This window comes from Pseudophryne corroboree, chromosome 5 (genome assembly GCF_028390025.1).
Source record: "Pseudophryne corroboree isolate aPseCor3 chromosome 5, aPseCor3.hap2, whole genome shotgun sequence".
NCBI lineage: Eukaryota > Metazoa > Chordata > Amphibia > Anura > Myobatrachidae > Pseudophryne > Pseudophryne corroboree.
In genome coordinates this window covers 693,683,739-693,706,708 of record NC_086448.1, presented here as the reverse complement: position 1 = coordinate 693,706,708, position 22,970 = coordinate 693,683,739, and the positions used below count along the sequence as shown (strand labels likewise).

Genomic DNA, 22,970 nt, shown 5'->3' with positions numbered 1-22,970 from the left:
CAGCAGCGCTGTCCTGCGCTGTCAGTCAGTTCCGTCTCCAGGGCATCAGAGGAAGGGAACTTGGAAGGGGAGGAGACCATGCACAGTGTGTTCTACCGCCCCGCCTCCCCTCACCGTCTGCAACGCGCACATTTAACAGGGATTATCCTGCTATCACAGCAGTCAGTGACAGCAGCGGTTTGTAGTGTAGTGGACTCAAGCTGCCTGCTACGATCGGAAGTCTCAGCTCCGATCCCGCAGCAGAGACAGAGGGGGCAGAACTAGCCTCAATGAAGCGGCTGGCGGCATTATGCAAGAGACAGCCAGGTACTACAGTGAGTCAGCCTGACTCATTATAGTGCGCTGGCAGGTGTCCGCATCGCTGAGGGAGGAGGTGAGGCTGTCTGGCCGGAGGAATGTACCTTTCCCCTTCACTTCTGGCCGTGGAGGAAGGGAGAGAGAGGAGGAGAATCTGAGTACTATGCTGACTGGAAATCACTGCGGTGGCTGCAGCCTGTGTATCGCGGTAGCTGCAGGCAGCCACGGAAGATGTAGCACGGAGGGGGTGAGAGCACTAAGCCTGGTCCAGTCAGTCTGCTCTGCTGACTGACAAGCCTAGTACATTTACACAACAAAGTATCTTGGCGCTATTTGCTAGGTAGATAAGTACACATAAATTAGATTCTAAAGAACACACATTGATCAATAGCAGCTGTAAAGAAGGGAGAGTACTCCACCCAACAATTAAAAACTAAAACATACACAAATCACAGCGCTTATTAAAAAATTATGTGTCTTTTATTAATACACTAAAATTTAACAACAATTATTATCAAAAGACCCGTCCTGTATGTCGGCTGATCCTGCCAGGCATTAAACACAATTATAGATGCATCTCCACATATGTATGGTTAGTAAATCAATCTTCCACAATCAGCTGATTAGTCAGTCTCTTTAGCTTGTGTTAGTCAGAAGTACTTATCCAAGCGATAATTATTGTCACTGGTGTTAGTTAGTTGTAATGATCATTAATGATGTTATGTTAGTGGTTAGTACAGCATGCTGTTTTGTAGCTTAAAAGCAATGGCAGTGATCCACAAAGAGAAGTTAATAGTAAACCTGTTTCAAATTCTGATCCCATATATTGGTTTCTCCCGGCTCCTGGTGCTTTTTTATCCCATCAATGGTGCCATATCTGGAGTGTCCGAATGTTTGGAGAATGTCTGCAGGTTTTCTTAAAAAGTTCCGACCGGTACCGGAGGGGTAATATAGGTCTCTTACGCGTTTCTCCGCCTACTGCTCTGAGGAAGCCGCTGAACGCAACAGAGGCGGAGAAACGCGTAAGAGACCTATATTACCACTCCGGTACCGGTCGGAACTTTTTAAGAAAACCTGCAGACATTCTCCAAACATTCGGACACTCCAGATATGGCACCATTGATGGGATAAAAAAGCACCAGGAGCCGGGAGAAACCAATATATGGGATCAGAATTTGAAACAGGTTTACTATTAACTTCTCTTTGTGGATCACTGCCATTGCTTTTAAGCTACAAAACAGCATGCTGTACTAACCACTAACATAACATCATTAATGATCATTACAACTAACTAACACCAGTGACAATAATTATCGCTTGGATAAGTACTTCTGACTAACACAAGCTAAAGAGACTGACTAATCAGCTGATTGTGGAAGATTGATTTACTAACCATACATATGTGGAGATGCATCTATAATTGTGTTTAATGCCTGGCAGGATCAGCCGACATACAGGACGGGTCTTTTGATAATAATTGTTGTTAAATTTTAGTGTATTAATAAAAGACACATAATTTTTTAATAAGCGCTGTGATTTGTGTATGTTTTAAGCCTAGTACATGCAGGTCATGCCGCGATTCGCGGGTAATTAGGGGGCGGGGCTTAACGCAATGAACTGCCTGCCCCCATCAGAGACCTGTGCCTGAGCTGCTGTAGTTGGTAGTGTATCTCATGCTGCCTCCCCCTCTCTCTCTCACAGACACTGTCTTGTTCCTCTATATCTTACTCTCTCACATGCACATCTCCCTCCCTGACACTGTCTTGCCTCTCTCTCTCCCTGACACTCTCATGCGCCTCTCCCTCTCCCCGACACTGTCTTGCTTCACTCTCTCCCTTACACTCTCTCATGCGCTTCTCCCTGACACTCTCTCTCATGTGCCTCTCCCTCTCTCTCCCTGGCACTCTCTCTCATGCGCCCCTCCCTCTCCCTCCCTCTCCCCGACACTCTGTCTTGCTTCACTCTCTCCCTGACACTCTCTCATGCGCCTCTCCCTGACACTCACTCTCTCTCATGTGCCTCTCCCTCTCTCTCCCTGACACTCTCTCTCATGTGCCTCTCCCTCTCTCTCCCTGACACTCTCTCATGTGCCTCTCCCTCTCTCTCCCTGACACTCTCTCATGTGCCTCTCCCTCTCTCTCCCTGACACTCTCTCATGTGCCTCTCCCTCTCTCCCCGACATTCTCTCATGCGCCTTTCCCTCTGCCTGACACTCTGTCTTGCTCTTCTCTCTCCCTGACACTCTCTCTCATGTGTCTCTCCCTGACACTCATGTGTCTCTCCCTGACTCTCTCATGTGTCTCTCTCTCCCTGACACTCTCATGCGCCTCTCCCTGACAATCTCTCATATGCCTCTCCCTCTCTCCCTGACAATCTCATGTGCCTCTCCCTGACACACTCATGCGCCTCTCCCTCCCTCTCCCTAACACTCTCTGTCTTGCTCCTCTCTCTCCCTGACACTCATGTGCCTCTCCCTCTCTGACACTGTCTTGCTCCTCTCCCTGACACTCACGTGCCTTTCCCTCTCTCTGACACTGTCTTGCTCCTCTCCCTGACACTCACGTGCCTCTCCCTCGTTCTCCCTGAGCTGCTGTAGTTGGTAGTGTATCTCATGCTGCCTCCCCCTCTCTCTCTCTCACAGACACTGTCTTGTTCCTCTATATCTTACTCTCTCACATGCACATCTCCCTCCCTGACACTCTGTCTTGCCTCTCTCTCTCCCTGACACTCTCATGCGCCTCTCCCTCTCCCCGACACTCTGTCTTGCTTCACTCTCTCCCTGACACTCTCTCTCATGCGCTTCTCCCTGACACTCTCTCTCATGTGCCTCTCCCTCTCTCTCCCTGGCACTCTCTCTCATGCGCCCCTCCCTCTCCCTCCCTCTCCCCGACACTCTGTCTTGCTTCACTCTCTCCCTGACACTCTCTCATGCGCCTCTCCCTGACACTCACTCTCTCTCATGTGCCTCTCCCTCTCTCCCTGACACTCTCTCTCATGTGCCTCTCCCTCTCTCTCCCTGACACTCTCTCATGTGCCTCTCCCTCTCTCTCCCTGACACTCTCTCATGTGCCTCTCCCTCTCTCCCCGACATTCTCTCATGCGCCTTTCCCTCTGCCTGACACTGTCTTGCTCTTCTCTCTCCCTGACACTCTCTCTCATGTGCCTCTCCCTGACACTCTCTCATGTGCCTCTCCCTGACACTCTCTCATGTGTCTCTCCCTGACACTCTCTCATGTGCCTCTCCCTGACACTCTCTCATGTGCCTCTCCCTGACACTCTCTCATGTGCCTCTCCCTGACACTCTCTCATGTGCCTCTCCCTGACACTCTCTCATGTGCCTCTCCCTGACACTCTCTCATGTGCCTCTCCCTGACACTCTCTCATGTGCCTCTCCCTGACACTCTCTCATGTGCCTCTCCCTGACACTCTCTCATGTGCCTCTCCCTGACACTCTCTCATGTGCCTCTCCCTGACACTCTCTCATGTGCCTCTCCCTGACACTCTCTCATGTGCCTCTCCCTGACACTCTCTCATGTGCCTCTCCCTGACACTCTCTCATGTGCCTCTCCCTGACACTCTCTCATGTGCCTCTCCCTGACACTCTCTCATGTGCCTCTCCCTGACACTCTCTCATGTGCCTCTCCCTGACACTCTCTCATGTGCCTCTCCCTGACACTCTCTCATGTGCCTCTCCCTGACACTCTCTCATGTGCCTCTCCCTGACACTCTCTCATGTGCCTCTCCCTGACACTCTCTCATGCGCCTCTCCCTGACACTCTCTCATGCGCCTCTCCCTGACACTCTCTCATGCGCCTCTCCCTGACACTCTCTCATGCGCCTCTCCCTGACACTCTCTCATGCGCCTCTCCCTGACACTCTCTCATGCGCCTCTCCCTGACACTCTCTCATGCGCCTCTCCCTGACACTCTCTCATGCGCCTCTCCCTGACACTCTCTCATGCGCCTCTCCCTGACACTCTCTCATGCGCCTCTCCCTGACACTCTCTCATGCGCCTCTCCCTGACACTCTCTCATGCGCCTCTCCCTGACACTCTCTCATGCGCCTCTCCCTGACACTCTCTCATGCGCCTCTCCCTGACACTCTCTCATCTGACACTCTCTCATGCGCCTCTCCCTCTCTCCCTGACACTCTCTCATGCGCCTCTCTCTCCCTGACACTCATGTGCCTCTCCCTCTCTCCCTGACTCTCTCCTCATGTGCCTCTCCCTCTCTCTCATGTCTCTCCCTGACACTCTCATGTGCCTCTCCCTCTCTCCCTGACACTCTCATGTGCCTCTCCCTCTCTCTCCCTGACACTCTCATGTGCCTCTCCCTCTCTCTCCCTGACACTCTCATGTGCCTCTCCCTCTCTCTCCCTGACACTCTCATGTGCCTCTCCCTCTCTCTCCCTGACACTGTCTTGCTCCTCTCCATGACCCTCTTTCATGTGCCTCTCCCTCTCTCCCTGACTCTCAGGCGCCTCTCCCTCCCTGACACTCATGTGCCTCTCACGCCGCTCTCCCTCCCTCTCCCTGACACTCTCATGTGCCTCTCCCTCTCTCCCTGACACTCTCTCATGTGCCTCTCCCTCTCTCTGACTCTCTCATGTGCCTCTCCCTCTCTCTGACTCTCTCATGTGCCTCTCTCTCATGCAGCTCTCTCTCCCTGACACACACTCATGCGCCTCTCCCTCCCTCTTCCTGACACACACTCTCATGCTTCTCTCCATCTCTCTCCCTGGCACACACTCTCATGCTCCTCTCCATCTCTCTCCCTGACACTCCTCTCCATCTCTCTCCCTGACATACTCTCTCATGCACCTCTCCCTCTCTCCCTGACACCCTCTTAAATGCCCCTCTTTCTCTCTCCAACGCTGTCTCTCTCTCCCTGACACTGTCTCTCTCTCTTACTCCCCTCTCTCTCTCCGACACACTCACTCGCTCCCCTCCCTATCTCCTGCTCCTCCCCCTCTCTCTGTAACACCCTCCAGTGATCACAAAATCCGCGTTATAGCGCATTGACCCAGTTTTTAAAAATGAGCGGGTCCTGCAGGACGCGCTGATGCCTGTGTGCACCGTGTCAGCCAATAAGAATTCACTGACCTGCTCCACTTGTCTGCCCTGATACACTGACAGCAGCCAGCTGCATCAGAGCGGCCTGACCCCACTGCCTCACAGTAACAACCCACACAGCAGCTGCAGCTAGCGTACCTCCTGGGCAGCAGAATGTCTGTCTTCAGCCTTCACCCTCTCCCTGTGACAGAGACCGGCCGAGCTGTCACGCGCAGAGCCGTCTCACGAGTCCCGAAAGGAGCATCTGCCGAGCACCGGACATCGCCTCCTAGATACCAGCCGTCACCCCTCCTACACACCCAGCGCTTTAGCATCCTCTCCTTGGCTGCAGCTATGCTGACCAGGATGCCATCATTGGAGAGTACCCACACACAGCCGCGGCTACTTCCTCAGCCTTACTTCCCGCTCTCGGCACCTGGTAAGATGTGTATAGTACTATAGGGGTGCTGTCATATACGCCCACGGTCCCCGCTGCCAGCCACACACGTGTGTAGAGGTCGTGTCTCCGGTGCCCCAGCAGCCATCTACCCTACCACCAGTACTTCCTGCCTCTAACCCCCTCCTTGCCCCCCTGCACTGTCCCACCTATCCACTGTCCCCAGTATCTACCCATGCTGTCTCCCTACCCCCAGCACTTCCTGCCCCTAACCCCCTCCTTGCCCCCAGTACAGCCCCAGCTATCCCCTACCCACAGTATCTACCCATGCCCCCTTTCTATCCCCAGTATCTATCCATGCCCCCTCCCTACCAGTACTTCTGCCCCTAACCCCCCCCCCCCCTTGCTCTCCAGTACTGCCCCAGCTATCTACCCAAGCCGCATCTCTACCCCCAGTACTGCCTGCCCCTAACCCCCTCCTTGCCGCCCTGTACCACCCAAGCCATCTACTCGTGCCCCCTCTATACCCCCAATACAACCAGCCCCTAACCCCCTCCATGCCCCCACTACTGCCCTAGCTGCTATCTAGCCATGCCTCTCTTCTACCCCCAGTACTTCCTGCCCCTAAATCCCTCCTTGCCCCCCAATACTGCCACAGCTATCTACAATTAACCCCTAACTACTCCCAGCACTGCCTGCCACTAGCCACCCCAACACTGTTTCAACTGTCTGAACTTATTCTCTCCCTACCCCCAGTGCTGCCTGCCTTTACAGCCCCCCTCTACTCCCCGCTCTGCCCCAACTTCTCCCTGCTTCACCCCAACTGCTACTTGCTTTTTTACCCCTCTATCCTAAATGCCACCTGGCCCCCGCACAGTCCCAACTGCAACCTTCCCTCACCCCTCATTAAGTGTGATGGGACCCAGAAACGGTGGAGTAGGACTCCAATTTTTTATAGTGAGGGGTCCCTAGGACCCACAATTTTTTTCGAACAGCGCGATCACTGCTGAAAGGGAAGGGAAGCCAGTGAAGGGCTTGTAGGAGAGGGGAGGTGGACGTAGTGCGTTTGGTGAGGAAGATGAGCCGTGCTGCATCACTGAGGATAGATTGAAGTGGAGAGAGGTAATTGTCAGGGAGGCCAGTTAGGAGGAGATTACAGTAATCCAGTCTGGAAATGATCAGTGAGTGAATAATGGTCTTGGTGGCATCCTGGGCGAGAAAAGGTCTGATCCTGGAAATGTTTTTGAGATGAAAATGACAGGTTTGTGGGAGGTGCTGAATGTGTGGTTTGAAGGAGAGGGAGGAGTCAAGGATTACGCAAAGACAGCGTACTAGGGGGCTAGAGGAAATAGTCGTGCCATCAATGGATAATGAGATTGTGGGAGGTGAGGTTGTGCGTGAGGGTGGGAAGATGATCAGCTCAGTCTTAGACATGTTGAGTTTAAGAAAGAGCTGGATCATCCAGGAAGAGATAGCAGAGAAACAGTTGGAGGTATGAGTGAGGAGAGCCGGGGAGAGATCAGGGGAGGAAAGGTAGATTTGAGTATCAACAGCATAGAGGTGATATTGGAAGTTAAAAGAACTAATGAGTTCACCTAAAGAGGACGTATAGAGAGAGAGGACCAAGAACAGAGCCTTGGGGGACACCAACAGTTAGTGGAAGTGGTGGGGAGGTAGTGTCATGAGAGGAGGTAGAGCAAGAACGATCAGAGAGGTAGCAGGACAGCCAGGAGAGGGCAGAGTGAAGGATTTGCAGAAGGAGAGGGTGGTCCACAGTGTCAAAAGCAGCAGAGGGGTCAAGAAGAATAAGCAGAGAGTAGTGGCCCTTAGATTTGGCTGCATGGAGGTCATTGCAGACTTTTGTGAGGGCAGTTTCAGTTAGTGTGAGGAAAGAAAGGCAGTGAGGCGATTATAGATCATACACTCTAGGAGTTTGGGGGCAAAAGGGAGGAGAGAGATGGGTCGATAGTTGGAGAGGGTGTTTGGATCAAGGGTAGGTTTTTTAAGAATAGGGGAGACAAGAGCATGCTTGAAGGCAGAAGGGACCGTGCCTGATGAAAGAGAGAAAGAGAGAGATTGAGAAGGTGGGCAAGATGGGAACAGGCAGAAGGAGAGAGGTAGCGGAGGAGGTGGGAGGGGATAGGGTTAAGTGGCGGGCGGCGGGGGAACGGATGAGGGCCATGACTACCTCACCAGGTACATGGGAGAAAGATGTCCGAGTTGGTGGGAGGGGTGGCAAGGGATGGGTGGTGGCTGGTTGCTGGTCTGGTGGGATGTGATGTCCTGATGTATGGAGTCAATCTTGTATGTGAAATAAGTGGCAAATAAGTCAAGAGCAGACAATGAGGAAGGAAGAGGAGGGAGTTAACAGTGGCAAAGAGGCGCCGGGGATTGGAAGACTGGGTAGAGATGAGAATTTTGAAGTATGATTGTATAGCGAGGGAAAGGGCAGCACTGAAGGATAAGAGCATAAATTTGAAATGGAGTAAGTCTGCCTTAGAGCGCGATTTCCTCCACTGTCGCTCGGCAGTACGTGTGTGCATTTAGTTTGCCAGGGTTGAGGTGTTGATCTGCGAGGGTGAATAGTGGTTGGCGGAGCGCCGGAGTCCAGAGCAGAAGTAAGTGATGCATTGTATAGGGATGTAGCTTGTTCAGGGCATGTTGAGAGAGAGAAGAGGAGAAAGAAGTGAGTTGAACAGGAGGATAGGGATGAGGTGTCAATAGCCTCAATGTTACGCTTAGTGATGGTAGCCTTAGGAGGGGGAGATGGGGAAGTAGAGATAGATAAGTTGAAAGAGAGCAGGTGGTGGTCAGAGGGGGGAAAAGGGGAATTGGAGAAATCAGAAATATTGCAGCGGTGAATGAAAACCGGATACAGTGAGCTCCCGTTCACGTGGGAGGGTGAGGTGGTCGACTGGGAGAGACTAAGTGAAGAGGTGAGGTTAAGGAGTCTAGAGGCAGGTGATTTTGTGGGATTATCGATAGAGATGTTGAAATCACCTAGGATAATGGAGGGGAATGTCGGAGAGGAAGTGAGGTAGCCAAGACTTAAGGGGGAGAACGGCCCAACTTCCTAAAGAGATAATGGTCCCGTTTCTCCGCTGACAGGACACTGAGCTCCTGAGGGAGTCATTCGCAAGCCCCACCACGGCGAGCGTACCCTCCCGCAGGTCGCCTGTGGAAATGGTGTTATGCGGGTTGGAGCGCAGCGCTAACATGCAGGCTGCGCTCCGGGGGCTCAGTATGACATGCGGCTGCGTGTGTCCCGTTGTGCGGGGTGCGCTGAGCCACCAACGATACCCACACTGGCCATCCAGCTTACAGAGGGTTTTAACCCTCGGATTAAGCACTCTAAACCTCAGGCCAGTATAAAAAAAGACTGGGAAGCGGCGCGCTATTATGGAGGCGGGGCTTCACTATGAGCAGATCCAGCAGCTCACCAGCGCCATTTTCCCTCTGCAGCTCATACTGGCAGACATCACAGGGACGCGCAGCTCCTCCAAGAAGATTCCACGTCTCCTCAGCGGTACCAGGGGGTCATGGTAAGGGAGAGGAGGTTGTAGTATACGAAGTCCTCTGAAGATATTTAGTATGGCAACCCAGCTGTATTTTTACTCAACTACAGGGGTGCGGTGTGGCTGGCTCCTATTTCTGTCTTCCTGCGGGCTCTGTGTAGGTTATACTATGTTTCACCTTGTGTGTGAGTGTGGGTCCCTTCGCAGTACCATGTCCAGGGACTGTGTGTCCTGCACAGCAGAGTGTCTGTCCTCCCCTGGGGAACTCGCTACCGTGTACCCAGAACAGTACACATTCTCAGGCTAGTGGGTCAGAACCCCCATGGTTAGATTCCATAGAGGGGAGGATATCTACTATTTCTATTAAATTAGCCCATACTGAGAAAGAGACGCAATACTTAAGACAGTCTATGGATGACCTGATGAATAGAGATTCCGTTCCCATACCATCGTCTCAGACCCCTGCCATTTGCCACAAAAGCGTATCACCTTACACATATCACTGGTTTATCACTTCCTTATGCCTTCTCCAGGGTAATACATCTGCCCCACAGTCCCTGATGAAAGCTATCAGAAATGTCCTGCACATTCCTGACAAGAAGGTGGAGGAGGAATAATATTTTAATGTGAAAAAGAAATCCTCAGCTACTTTTCCTGCATCAAAGGAATTGACTGCACTGTTTGAAGAAACTTGGGCTAATCCTGACAAAAAATTTCAGATCCCTAAAAGGTTAATTACATTCTTTCCCTTTACTCTGGTGGATAGAAAGAAATGGGAAAACCCGCCGATTGTGGACGCATCGGTATCTAGGTTGTCGCGTAAGATAGTCTTACCTGTTCCTGGGGCAGCATCCTTAAAGGACAGCTGACCGCAAGATTGAGACCACTCTCAAATCTTTATATACTGCTGCTGGTGTGGCCCAGAGACCCACTATTGCTTGTGCATGGATCACTAGGGCCATTGCTAAATGGTCAGGTAACCTAATTGATTAATTAGATTCCCTGCCCAGGGGGGAGATCATTTTACTCCTACAGCATATTCAGGACTCTACTAAATTTATGGTGGAGGCCATAAAGGAAATTGGTTTGCTCCACGCACGCACCACTGCCATGGCAGTGTCGGCACGCAGGGACTTGTGGCTGCGCAAGGGGATTGCGGATTCCAGAAAAGACGTGGAAAGCCTACAGTTCACAGGCGAGGCCCTTATTGGAGATGACCTGGATACGTGGATCTCCAAGTCTTTGGCGGGTAAGTCTACATACCTTCCTTCCGCAGCACTCCCACCTAGATAAACCTGCTCGACTCCAAGTCTGCAGTCCTTTTGGACAGCGAAGTTTAAAGGCATACAAAAAGGTTCTTCTACAGCCTTCAAAGGCAATAAAGGTAAACCCAGAAAACCAGCATCTGCAGGTTCTCAGGAACAGACCTTTGGTTCTGCTTCCTCAAAGCCTTCAGCATGACTGTGGACCACACTGCCTGGAAGAAAGACAGGTGTGAGCCCGGTTACATTATTTCAGTCACGTTTGGGCAACATCATGCCAGGATCCCTGGGTCAAAGACCTTATTGCCCAGGAATACAGACTGAAGTTTCAGGAACTCCCACCTCACAGATTCTTAAAATCATGCTTACCAGCTTCTCCGGAAGCAGGTATGACTTTGCAGACAGTAATTCAGAAACTGGTACAAACTCGGGTCATTGTCCCAGTTCCACTTCAACTACAAAACAAGGGTTATTACTCCAACCTGTTTGTGGTACTGAAACCGGACGGTTCGGTGAGGCCTATTTTAAACCTCAAGTCACTGAACCTGTGCTTACGGGTGTTCAAGTTCAAGATGGAGTCTCTGATAGCTGTGAATTCAGGTCTGGAGGAGGGGGAATTTGTGGTGTCTCTGGACATCAAGGATGCGTACCTTCATATTCCGATTTGGCCGCCTCATCAGGCTTATCTACGGTTTGCACTGCAGGACTGTCACTACCAGTTCCAGGCCCTGCCATTTGGCCTCTCCACGGCACTGAGGGTGTTCACCAAGGTAATGACAGAGATTGTTTCTCCTCCGCAAGCAGATAGTGAACATAATACCGTACCTGGACGACCTGCTGATAAAAGCGTCTTCCATGAGAGGTTGTTGGACAGCATTGCCTTCTCAACCAGACTACTCCAGGATCACGGGTGGATTCTGAACCTACCAAAATCCCAACTGAAACCAACACCGAGGCTTCCGTTCCTGTGGATGATATTGGATACGAGGTACAGAAGGTATTCCTTCCATTGGAAAAGGCATTGATAATCCAATCAATGGTGCAGGATGTTCTAAAACCAACCCGGATATCGGTGCATCTATGCATTCGCCTTCTGGGGAAGATGGTAGCCTCTTACGAGGCTCTGCAGTACGGAAGGTTTCATGCAAGATCCTTCCAGCTGGATCTGTTGGACAAATGGTCCGGATCGCATCTTCACATGCACCAGAGGATATGCCTGTCTGTGGTGGCTTCTCACCTGACCGAGAGTCGAAGGTTCAGGATTCAAAATTGGATTCTGCTAACCACAGACTCAAGCCTCAGAGGTTGGGGAGCAGTCACCCAGGGTGAACAGTTCCAAGGAAAATGGTCAAGTCAGGAAACCATCCTTCCGATCAACGTTCTGGATCTAAGGGCCTTCTACAGGCATTGCATCTTCTTCAAGATCACGCCATTCAAGTTCAGTTGGACAATGTTACGGCAGTAACGTACATTAACCGACAGGGCGGAACGAAGAGCAGAGCAGCAACGTCGGAGCTAACAAGAGTTCTCCTCTGGGCAGAAAGACACGCGGTGGCGCTGTTGGCAACCTTAATTCCGGGAGTAGACAACTGGGAAGCGGACTTCCTCAGCAGACACGACCTCTACCCAGGAGAGTGGGGACTTCACCTGCAGGTGTTTGAGTCCTTGATACGTTGGTGGGGGACTCCACAACTAGACATGATGGCCTCTCGTCTCAACAAGAAGCTCAAGCGGTATTGTTCCAGGTCGAGGGACCCACATGCAGTGGCGGTGGATGCTCTGGTATCTCCATGGGTCTTCCAGATGGTTTACGTGTTTCAACCTCTTCAATTGATGCTAAGAATTCTCAAAAGAATAAAAAGGGAAAAGGTTTAAGCAATTCTCATTGCTCCTGACTGGCCAAGAAGGGCCTGGTACGCGGATCTACTGGAGATGCTCCTAGAGGACACGTGGCCTCTGCCTCTTCGCGAGGATCTTCTACAACAGTGGCCGTTCGTCTATCAAGACTTAACATGGCTACGTTTGAAGGCATGGAGGTTGAGCGTCAAATTCTAGCCCGGAAGGGGATTCCGGACAGGGTTATTCCAACCCTGATCCAAGCCAGGAAAGGAGTAATGTCTAAACACTGCCACCATATTTGGAAAAAAACACGTCTCGTGGTGTGAAAACAGGAAATTTCCTACAGTGGAATTTCAAATGGGCCATTTCCTCCTTTTTTCTTCAGTCAAATGTGGATGTGGGCCTACATTTGGGCTCCTTGAAAGTCCAGATTTCGGCCTTATCCATTTTCTTCCAGAAACAATTGTCTTCCCTTGAAGGGTGTTCTGCACATGCAACTTCCCTTTGTGCCTCCCACGGTACCTTGGGATCTCAACATGGTGTTGCAGTTTCTACAATCGGAATGGTTTGATCCTTTACAGGAGGTTGACGTAAAGTTTCTTACGTAGAAGACCGTTACACTGTTGGCCTTAGCTTCCGCAAGGCGTGTGTTCGAACTGGGGGAGTTGTCTCACAAAAGCCCCTATTTGCTTTTTCATGAAGATAGAGCTGAACTCAGAACTCGTCAGCAATTTCTTCCTAAAGTTGTGTCTGCGTTTCATATCAACCAACCTATTGTGGTTCCGGTGCTTATGGACACCTCTGCTACCTCAAAGTCCTTGGATGTGGTGAGGGCTTTGAATGTGGTGAAGTGGACAGCTCGTCACAGAAAATCTGACTCGCTGTTTGTTCTCTATGATCCCAAGAGAATTGGATGTCCTACTTCAAAGCAGTCTTATTGCTTGCTGGATCAGGCTTACTATCCAGCAGGCTTATTCATTGGCAGGATTGCTGGTTCCTAAAGTACAGGCCCACTCTACTAGGTCGGTGGGTTCTTCCTGGGCGGCTGCCTAGGGTGTCTCGGCTTTACAGCTCTGCCGAGCAGCTACTTGGTCAGGTTCGAACATGTTTGCCAATTTCTACAAGTTCGATACTTTGGCCTCTGAGGACCTTCAGTTTGGTCAATCAGTTCTGCAGGAACTTCAGCACTCTCCTGCCCGGTTTGGGAGCTTTGGTACATCCCCATGGTACTAATGTGGACCCCAGTATCCTCTTGGACGTAAGAGAAAATAGGATTTTAGTTACCTACCGGTAAATCCTTTTCTCGTAGTCTGTAGAGGATAGTTGGCGCCTGCCCAGTGCTTCGTGTTTCCTGCACTGTTACTTGGTTAAGTATTGTTGTTGGTTCAGCTGTTGTTGTTCCTGTTCAAGTTTGGTTATCATGGCTTTCCTCTTGTTTGTGCTGGTTCGAATCTCACTGCTGACCTGTTACATCCTTCCTCAGGATATGTTCGTCTCCTTGGGCACAGTTTCTAGACTGAGTCTGGTAGGAGGGGCATAGAGGGAGGAGCCAGTGCACACTATTGATTTCTTAAAGTGCCCAAGGCTCCAAGTGGACCCGTCTATATTCCATGGTACTGATGTGGACCCCAGTATCCTCTACGAACTACGAGAAAAGGATTTACCGTTAGGCAATTAAAATCCTATTTGTTTTTTTCCTCATGTTTTTGCATGACTAAATCATACTCCTTATGCAAATTCAGTGTGGTGTGGCACACTGTTACCTTATAAAAAAAAAAAAAAAATAGTTTGAAGCTGAGCTATTGGGGCATTCGATTTGCCGATAAATTGCCCCGATTGTTGGGATTACCAAATAAACTGATGTGTACTTGGCTTTACTGCTGCAAGAAATTGCACCATCTAAGATGCAGAAATGGGTATGGTAATTTGTGCTTGTGGTGCTTAGATTGTGTTCTTTTGCACTGCTTATGTTCCAGAGCTGAGAGTATGCATGTACAGGCAATACATCATCATAGACCATTTCAATTGCATCACCACTTACAGCCCAATTACACCTGTTCAGTCTTACTGGGGCGTTCCAACGTAGGCAACATTCAGTGAGATTGCGTTGACGGAACTGTAGGTCATGTGATGTTGCATGTAAATACTGCAGCTTCTATCAGTTCAAATACACTTATGTTGAAGAATACACGTTTGTAACAAATTTTTGACTACTTGTGAAACTTGAGCATTTTATTTTCTCTTTCAAAGAATGAAAGAGAGAGTGAAAATAGTCTTTCTACATCTTTAATGGCACAGAGGGCAGACTGGAACTACAACGCTGGCACTGGAAATCAAAATAATTTGCTGCCAAGAAAGAAACCAAATTTTGACGTAAACGTTAAAGTGGAAAGGCATGCCCAGGTATCTTGTGTTGGTTGACACAGATAGTATCTTTGTTTCAGTGGTGTGATCTCAGTCTTTCTATGCTGCAGACCACTATAGAGGTAATATTTTAATGACCTGACCCTAGCAAAACTTTCCACATTTTCACGGCATGTGCCTGGACTAAGCGCAATGCAATGGAGGAGCAAGTTGGATTTATCTACTTACCATTAACTCCTTTTCATCTATTCGTACATTTTACTCCTTCGTGCACTGCCTTTGTCAAACTGACCACTGACAGGGGAGTATGCACAGGGAGTAGGGTGGCCAATCCCGGGCCATATTTTTCAATCCCAAGTATCTGGATTGAAAAATGGTCAATCCTGGGATACCCGGGATTGGCTTTTTTACTTTGTGCCCGCCCCTGCCCCGCAGCGCCTGCTTCTCCACACCCGCCCGCACACATAACTCGCCTAACTGCTGGGGCAGGGGGGTACGAATCTTCAACCAGCTTCACGGCGGGTGACGGCCGGTTTCCATCGGCCTCGGCGGCATGTGACTGGCTGGTGACTGCGCAGTGTGACCTCAGAGTCCGAGGTCAAACTGCACAGGGGTAGCCAGGCAGCGCTGAGCGTCCTGAGGACACTCAACGCTGCCCGGCATTAAAGGGCGCCTGATCCCAGAATCCCCGGGATTGGAGCTTCCAATCCCGGACATTTTTTGGCCTAAATCCCGGGATCCCGCCGAACCCGGGATTGACCACCTTAACAGGGAGTTTTATAATGATATATTAACTTCATATTCTAGTAAAATAAAACAACATTTTTGTTCTAAGGTGAAGGCTAGCTTGTGTTTACTTTTTTCCAAATATTGAGTTAATGAGTGTCCACAACTGGTAATGAGTCATATATCAAGGTTCTTGTGTCGGCATGGGTTGATATGCCTATTTATTTATTTATTTATTTTACTGAAACTTTTTTATTGTTGTAGGAATTGGCAGATGCTAATCTTCTTATTTATCTTCCTTCTAGTCTGTCTGCGAATGGGAAGCTGTTGTGTTTGGAAAAACTGAAGATCAGTTAATCATGACTGAGCAGGCAAGACGTTATCTTGATATGTACAAGGCATCTTCCAGCTCTACGTCCAGATCCCTAGTTCTATGAATGTTGGATATTTACCTGGAGAATCAAAATGCCTCCTTTTTCAAGTGCACTAAAATAAGACTTTTTAGAACTGATGGTACAATGATACTTTGTTTTGCAGCCTCACATTATGCATGAATACTAAAAAGGGAACATTGCTTTCCCTTACAGTAAGATCTAATGTTACTACTTATCTAAGCCTTTCTACCAAAAGGCCACAATGCTTCTCTGGCTCTCCTGAAGAATATGCAAGATGTCAAAATGGCCTTCTCACTGGCTGAGAATCATTACACACTGACTCTTTAGCAACTCCCATTTCATTTTTAAAAGACAGGTTACATGAAGGTCTGAAATGCTTTTTCTTTGGGGTTTCTTATGACTTTTTTTTTCTTTGGGTTTAATTGTACAAATGTTGTAGTGTTAATCAAATCTCCACCCAACTAGTAGAACAGATGGGACCTGGTTCCTGAGATCTCCGGGTACCTGCTGGTCTATGAAAGCCTGGAGGAATCTAAAGTAGACAGACTGCATTGAACGTGGTCCGTGCATAACCAGACCTTTATACTGGGAATCAAATTTATTTATTTTTCCTATTTTTGTTATTTGTCGTGTGTGTGTTGTGTTTTTATATATATATATATATATATATATATATATATATATATATATATATATATACATATACATATATATATATATATATATATATATAATATTTTCTTTCTTGGTGTTCTCTTTTTAACCTCAATGCTTTTTTTTTTCTCTTTTAAGGAAACTTTGTAACTCTTCTTTCTCTCTTGTCTTATATCTAAAGCATATCTACCTTCCACCTGTAGAATGTAGTACAATTCCGACAGCAAATGTGACCTATTTTTAAGAATTATCTGCAGGCTTTTTTTATTATAAACATTATAGATATATTTTTTATTAGTGTAATAAATAGGAAAAAAGGTGTAAGGCAGAACGGAAGTCAGCCAGTTCACAGTTCATATATATTTTTTAAATGTTGACTTTTTTTTTTTTTTTTTTTTTTTCAATTTAGTTGCTGTTTTGTTTTTAGTTTTTTGGGTTTTTTTGTTCTTAGCAAAATTTAGTTACTTATAGTATTTTTGTAATACAGTAGGTGTGTGTGCAGAAAGTTATTTTTTTTTTCAAGCTTCCAGGACATCTGTTTGTACTGTAGATGTTTGAGTGAACAGGAAGTTGCACTACTAGGATTTGGTATGCTGCATAGTAAAACATGAATGAGCTACAGTGTTATATATTTATATACAAAAGGTACTTCATGCAGAGGTAGGCGGAATGCAGAATTACGTTTTCCTAATTAGAATTTATCAGTATTTTAATTCTCAAGCAGAGAATTGTACTATGTTTGAATGTAATGTACAGAGCATAGGTAAAAGGAAATATTGTTCCTTACGATCTCTTTATTTATTTGATGCTTGCAAGTCAAAGTCTGTTTTTAAATGTATACGTAGGTTTTATAGAAGCCAAAATGATTTCCTGTTTTTATTGTAGCATTTGCTGACTTTGATTCATTATTTTATTTTTTTTTCTTTAAGGAACAACTACACCTAAAGTACAAGTTGGTTTACATAAAAGATATTCAGAATCACAAATATACAGGGAAGCCACCTCCCCCCCCATTGATGGAACTCCAAATAGTTATATATTTTATTTGGGGTGTAGTAGGGTATGCCGGGCTCCCGGCGACCAGCATACCGGCGCCAGAATCCCGACCGCTGGAATACCGACAGCTGGGCGAGCGCAATTGAGCCCCTTGCGGTTTCGCTGCCATCGCCACGCTGCGGGCACGGTGGCGCGCTATGCGTGCCACGCTATCTATTCTCCCTCAAGGGGGGTCGTGGACCCCCAAGAGGGAGAAAAGATGTTGGTATGCCGGTGGTCGGGTTTCCGGCGCCGGTATGCTGGTCGTCAGGAGCCCGGCCGCCGGCAAACAGAAGACCACTCTTTTATTTGGATTTGCCAGTCATCTCTGTACCAGCTATTCTGTAATCGGCTATCTCTGGCAGAGGCTGAGGGTCTTTCCATGGGATTTCTAACAGGACCTGTCCTAGTACAGAGTTAAATAGCTTCTGCCACCACTATAACATAACTTCATCTCAAATCTATTTTCGTCTGATGAGCTGTTGCCGGCCACACTTTCCTATTTTCATGGATTAGCCCAGTATCACCGTGTGTGGCACTTAAGTATGCAGTGTGTAAGGATGATCTGTCAAAATTCCTTGGATCAATCAAGAACATATCTCCTAAATGCAGTGTCCCATGACTGTTATCCCCCTGTGCTGCAGTCTGATGACTAATACTGGATCATATAAGATCCTACTGCTTGTCTTGATTACTGAATGCATGTGTACAGCATGTGGCCAGATGGAAAGTTCATCATTTCAGTCAGTAATTGGTCTGAGCAGCAATTTCAGCCTATTTGTAGTTCGCTTTAAACAGCAGTCAATCATTATTACTAGTAGTCTTTTCTCTAATCCAACTTGTATTTTATACCTACTGTCCTTAAAATGTTTGTCGCTATTCAGACAATACTGCCACATATCCTTAACCTATTTCCATTTAATAAGAGTGACAGTCATACATTATATGCCAGGGTTGTAACATTCTTATCTGCGTGGCTAGTACTGTAACCGAGCACAACTTATACTCATGAGACCAATATGACATGTTGCACTATATTTAAATCATGTAAATGAAAGCATGCAAGCAGTACCACCTTTTAATGTGATTGTTGGGTATTTCTAAAGCGGCCATGTCTTTCATGTACAGATGATACAATACATGTGTTCTTGAGCAGTCTCTTCAATTTGCAATGCACTGTCTCAGACCAGTTCTAGCTAACCATATGCAGAGGTGTTTAATGCAGTTGCTCTTTCCAAGCTTTGCACGTCTAAAATAGGTATCATAGTTGCTTTTTGTGCCTATTCCTAGGTATTTGCACTTATAATTTATTTCTCCATGTTTGTTTTGAAGGAAGGTTTTTGCTTGTAATGTAGAGAATTTACTGTATAGTATAATGGTGCGCTTGGCTACTTATTTACTAACTGGTAAATAGTGCTGCTCTGTAGTGTCCGGGGGTTTGTCTTTGTTTTATTTATATATCCAAGTTCCTCTCCATTTTCAAGATGTGCCGCTATACGTGACGGCAGAATCAGCTTGCTGCTACTGAGATGGAATAAAAGCATTACATGCAGTGTACAAAGATTGTAACAATAGTCGCACATTCCCAATACAATAAGAAGGGCTCAACCAATACCATCAATTTCAATGCTTCACTTAAACTTGGCAAAATACCAAGTCATATATTACAGGGGACAGCGGCTGTAATTCATTCAGATTGGAGGTTTTACAACTATAACATATTTGTCTGTTGTGATGAATGAGTATTGGGAGCAAGCTCCTGAGCTGAAAATTGCCCTGAAAGTAACTTCCAAATTAATGTTATTTTATATAATCTAAAATTACTAGTCAAGCCCAACGAACCAAATTTGACCATGGTAGTATTCTGAAAGTATGGTAATTCCAGTATAATCTGATATGTTTCATACAGATCCTCCTTGCTTTTCTTCTCTTTAGTTAAACTACAGTAGGAGTCCCACAAACAAATTGCACATCAAGTTCAGATCTTCACAGTGCTTTCCCCTTACAAAGAGTTAAATTATTCTCATCAAATGTGTTAACTCCTAATTTAACTTGAGCCATGGCCTTTGTTATAAATCCAAAGACTGTTCCGTGCAGCAAAAATGTAGCAAATTTGTAATTTGAAGTAATTGACAAAAAGTCTACTACTTACATACTAAGGATTAACGCATGGAGGAATGTGCTGTATTTCTATATGAAATAACTGTTTCCCTGTGGTACTGGTTGAGAACTTCTAATTTGCTGATTATTCATTTAAAATAAACAAAAAACATTTTTATTCTTAGTAAACACATTTATAGTATTCTGTTGTCCCTCTGCAGTGACTTGTTTTTATGGCTTTGTTTGATTTTTGTATGTATTCCTTTGTGTTGTACACTACATACCTTACTATATTTAACTGTCAAACATGCATGAACATTTTTAAAGTAGAAATTGTTTAAGCCATGTATTCTAGTCGGACAATGGATGGTCCTGGTCAGATTCACTAATTCATCCTCATTAATCACAAAGCAATTGCTGTCCAGGCTTACTAAACACTAGGCTATAGGCCTGCTGAGTATAGTCATGCATTTGTCTATTACAATATTGCTCCATTTCATGCGCAGTACACTTTGTTTGCCAGTATGACAAAATAAAAAATTATTTTATAAAACATTGTGTCTCATCTGTATTATTGTTATGGTTCTAATATGTTTATAGCAGAACATGTTATTATAATAGGGTTTACCACAGGGGTGTCCAATTATTTCTACTGGGGGAACCTAACAAGTTATCATAAACTGTTGAAGGCTGCAGAAAAAAATATTTCTCATACGCCCTAGAGGATGTTGGGGTCCACTTCAGTACCATGGGGTATAGACTGTTCCGCAGGAGCTATGGGCACTTTAAGACTTTTTCAGGGTGTGAACTGGCTCCTCCCTCTATGCCCCTCCTCCAGATTTCAGTTTAGAAAATGTGCCAGGCAGACTGGATGCACTCCAGATGAGCTCTACTGAGTTTCTGTGAAAGACTTTGTTAGGTTTTTTATTTTCAGGGAGGACTGCTGGTAAGTCTCCCTGCTTTGTGGGACTTAGGGGGCAGAAGTAGGAACCAACTTCCTGAATAGTTCATGGCTCTGCTTCTGGCTGACAGGACACCATTAGCTCCTGAAGGGTACTGAACACTAGCTGCGGCTATGCGCTCACTCCCAGAGCACGCCGTCACCCCCCTTACAGAGCCAGAAGACAGGTGAGTGTACAGAAGAGGATCTTCAGTCATCGTGACTGCTAAAAGGTACCGCGCACCCATCAGCACAGGCACTGCAGGGTGCGGGGGGGGGGGGGGGGCGGGCCTGGGCAGCATGAACCTACTCAAAACTGGCTATATAAAAAATAGTATTGAAAAGTCTGAGGGGAAATGCGCCATTACGGGGGCGGGGCTTTCTCAGCCAGCACACTGCTCAGCGCCATTTTTTCTACTAGCAAGCTGCAGAGAAGAACGCTGGTCCTCCTCCACTTCTGAACCAAGTATCGGGGTGCAAAACGGGGGGCACAGTATAAATTGGTGCTGTTTGGTGAATTTGTCATTATAAAAGCGCTACAGGTCTGAGGGCATTATGTGTTACACAGGGATTATATCACTAGCGCTGAGTTGTGAACTGGCAAATCCTTTCTGTGTCCTTCTGACAGATTTTACTGTGGGTCTGTCCCCTATAAGTCCCGGTGTGTCTGTGGTGTGGTTGTACACATGTGTGACATGTCTAAGGTAGAGTTGTAATGTGGTGGCGCTGCCGGCACACCATGAGCCTGAATGGGTGAAAGAATTACGTGATAGTGTGAATCATATCAGTAAGAGGTTGGATAAGTCTGAGTCTCATGCAGAAAACTGGAGAAAATCAGTGGAAGATGTGATTTTTTTTCATAGTTCTGCCTTTTCATCCACAGGGGACCCCTCTGGGTCACATAATAGGCCATTTGCACAAATAGTACAAACTGATACCGACACGGACTCTGATTCCTGTGTCGACACTAGTGATTCCAGGGGAATAGATCCTAAATTGGCAAAAAGCATTCAATACATGATTGTTGCTATAAAGGAGGCCTTGGAAGTTACGGAAGCCCCTCCTTTACCTCAGGAGAAGGCTTAATTTTTATAAGGAAAAGAAAATGTAACTTTCCCTCCTTCTCACGAGATAAATACTCTCTTTGAAGGAGTTTGGGCAAACCCTGAAAAAAAATTTCAGATTCCCAAAAGAATTCAGGTTGCTTATCCTTTCCCGGCAGAAGACAGGAAAAGGTGGGAGTCACCCCCCGTTTTTAGACAGTGCCCTGTCACAATTAACTAAAAAGGTGATTCTCCCTGTGCCTGGGACGGCTTCACTAAAGGAGCCGGCAGACCGCAAGTTGGAGACTACGTTAAAGTCTATTTATGTGACCAATGGTACGCTACTCAGGCCCACCATTGCTTGAGCGTGGGTGAGTAGTGCTTTCGAAAAATGGTCAGACAACTTGTCATCTGAAATTGACACGATAGATAGAGACGAGATACTCCTGACGTTAGGTCATATCAAAGACGGTGCTACATACATGCTAGAAGCCATGAAAGATATTGGGCTCTTGGGTTCAAAAGCCGCTACCATGGCAGCCTCAGCTCGGAGGGCGTTGTGGATTCGCCAATGGAATGCTGACGCAGATTCCAAAAGAAATATGGAGGCTCTCCCGTGTAAAGGTGAGGCCTTGTTTGGAGATGGGCTGGATGCTTTAGTCTCTGCGGCTACCGCTGGTAAGTCGACATTCTTGCCTTATGTTCCTGCGCCGGCGAAAAAGACACATCACTCTCAGATGCAGTCCTTTCGGCCCAACAGATACAAAAAGGGTAAAGGTTCCCCTTTCTTTGCAGGTAGAGGGAGGGGAAGAGAAAAAAGTCCACAGTGTCCCCAGGATCACAGGAGCAGAAATCAACCCCTGCTTCTGCCAAATCTGCAGCATGACGCTGAGGCTCCCTTGCGGGAGTCTGCTCGGGTGGGAGCACGTCTGAAACTTTTCAGTCGGCTCTGGGTTCAATCTGGCCTGGATCCATGGGTCTTGCAAATAGTGTCCCATGGATACAAACTGGAGTTTCAAGACGTCCCCCCATGCCGGTTTTTCAAATCGACCTTGCCAGCTTCTCTCCCGGACAGAGAAGTAGTAACAGCTGCAATTCAAAAATTATGTCAGGATCAAGTCATTGTCCTGGTGCCCTTGTCACAACAGGGAGACGGTTTTTATTCAAGCCTCTTCGTAGTTCCGAAGCCGGACGGCTCTGTGAGACCAATTTTAAACCTGAAATCTCTGAATCTCTACCTGAAAAGGTTCAAGTTCAAGATGGAATCTCTGAGGGCAGTGATTTCCAGTCTGGAGGAAGGGGACTTCATGGTGTCAGTGGACATAAAAGATGCCTGCTTACATGTTCCCATTT

General features: G+C 47.3%; 1 protein-coding gene across 5 annotated transcripts in view; it reads left to right on the top strand.

The window, feature by feature from the left end:
- Window positions 1–20,187, top strand: part of MYBL1 (MYB proto-oncogene like 1) — a 162,953-nt gene extending 142,766 nt beyond the window's left edge. For all 5 annotated transcript variants that reach the window (XM_063923842.1, XM_063923840.1, XM_063923839.1 and 2 more), the window contains one exon: window positions 15,756–20,187. In XM_063923842.1, coding sequence (XP_063779912.1) covers window positions 15,756–15,887 — 132 coding nt within the window. In that variant the 3' untranslated portion in view covers window positions 15,888–20,187. The remainder of the gene's footprint in view (window positions 1–15,755) is intronic.
- The last annotated feature ends 2,783 nt before the right edge of the window (window positions 20,188–22,970 follow it).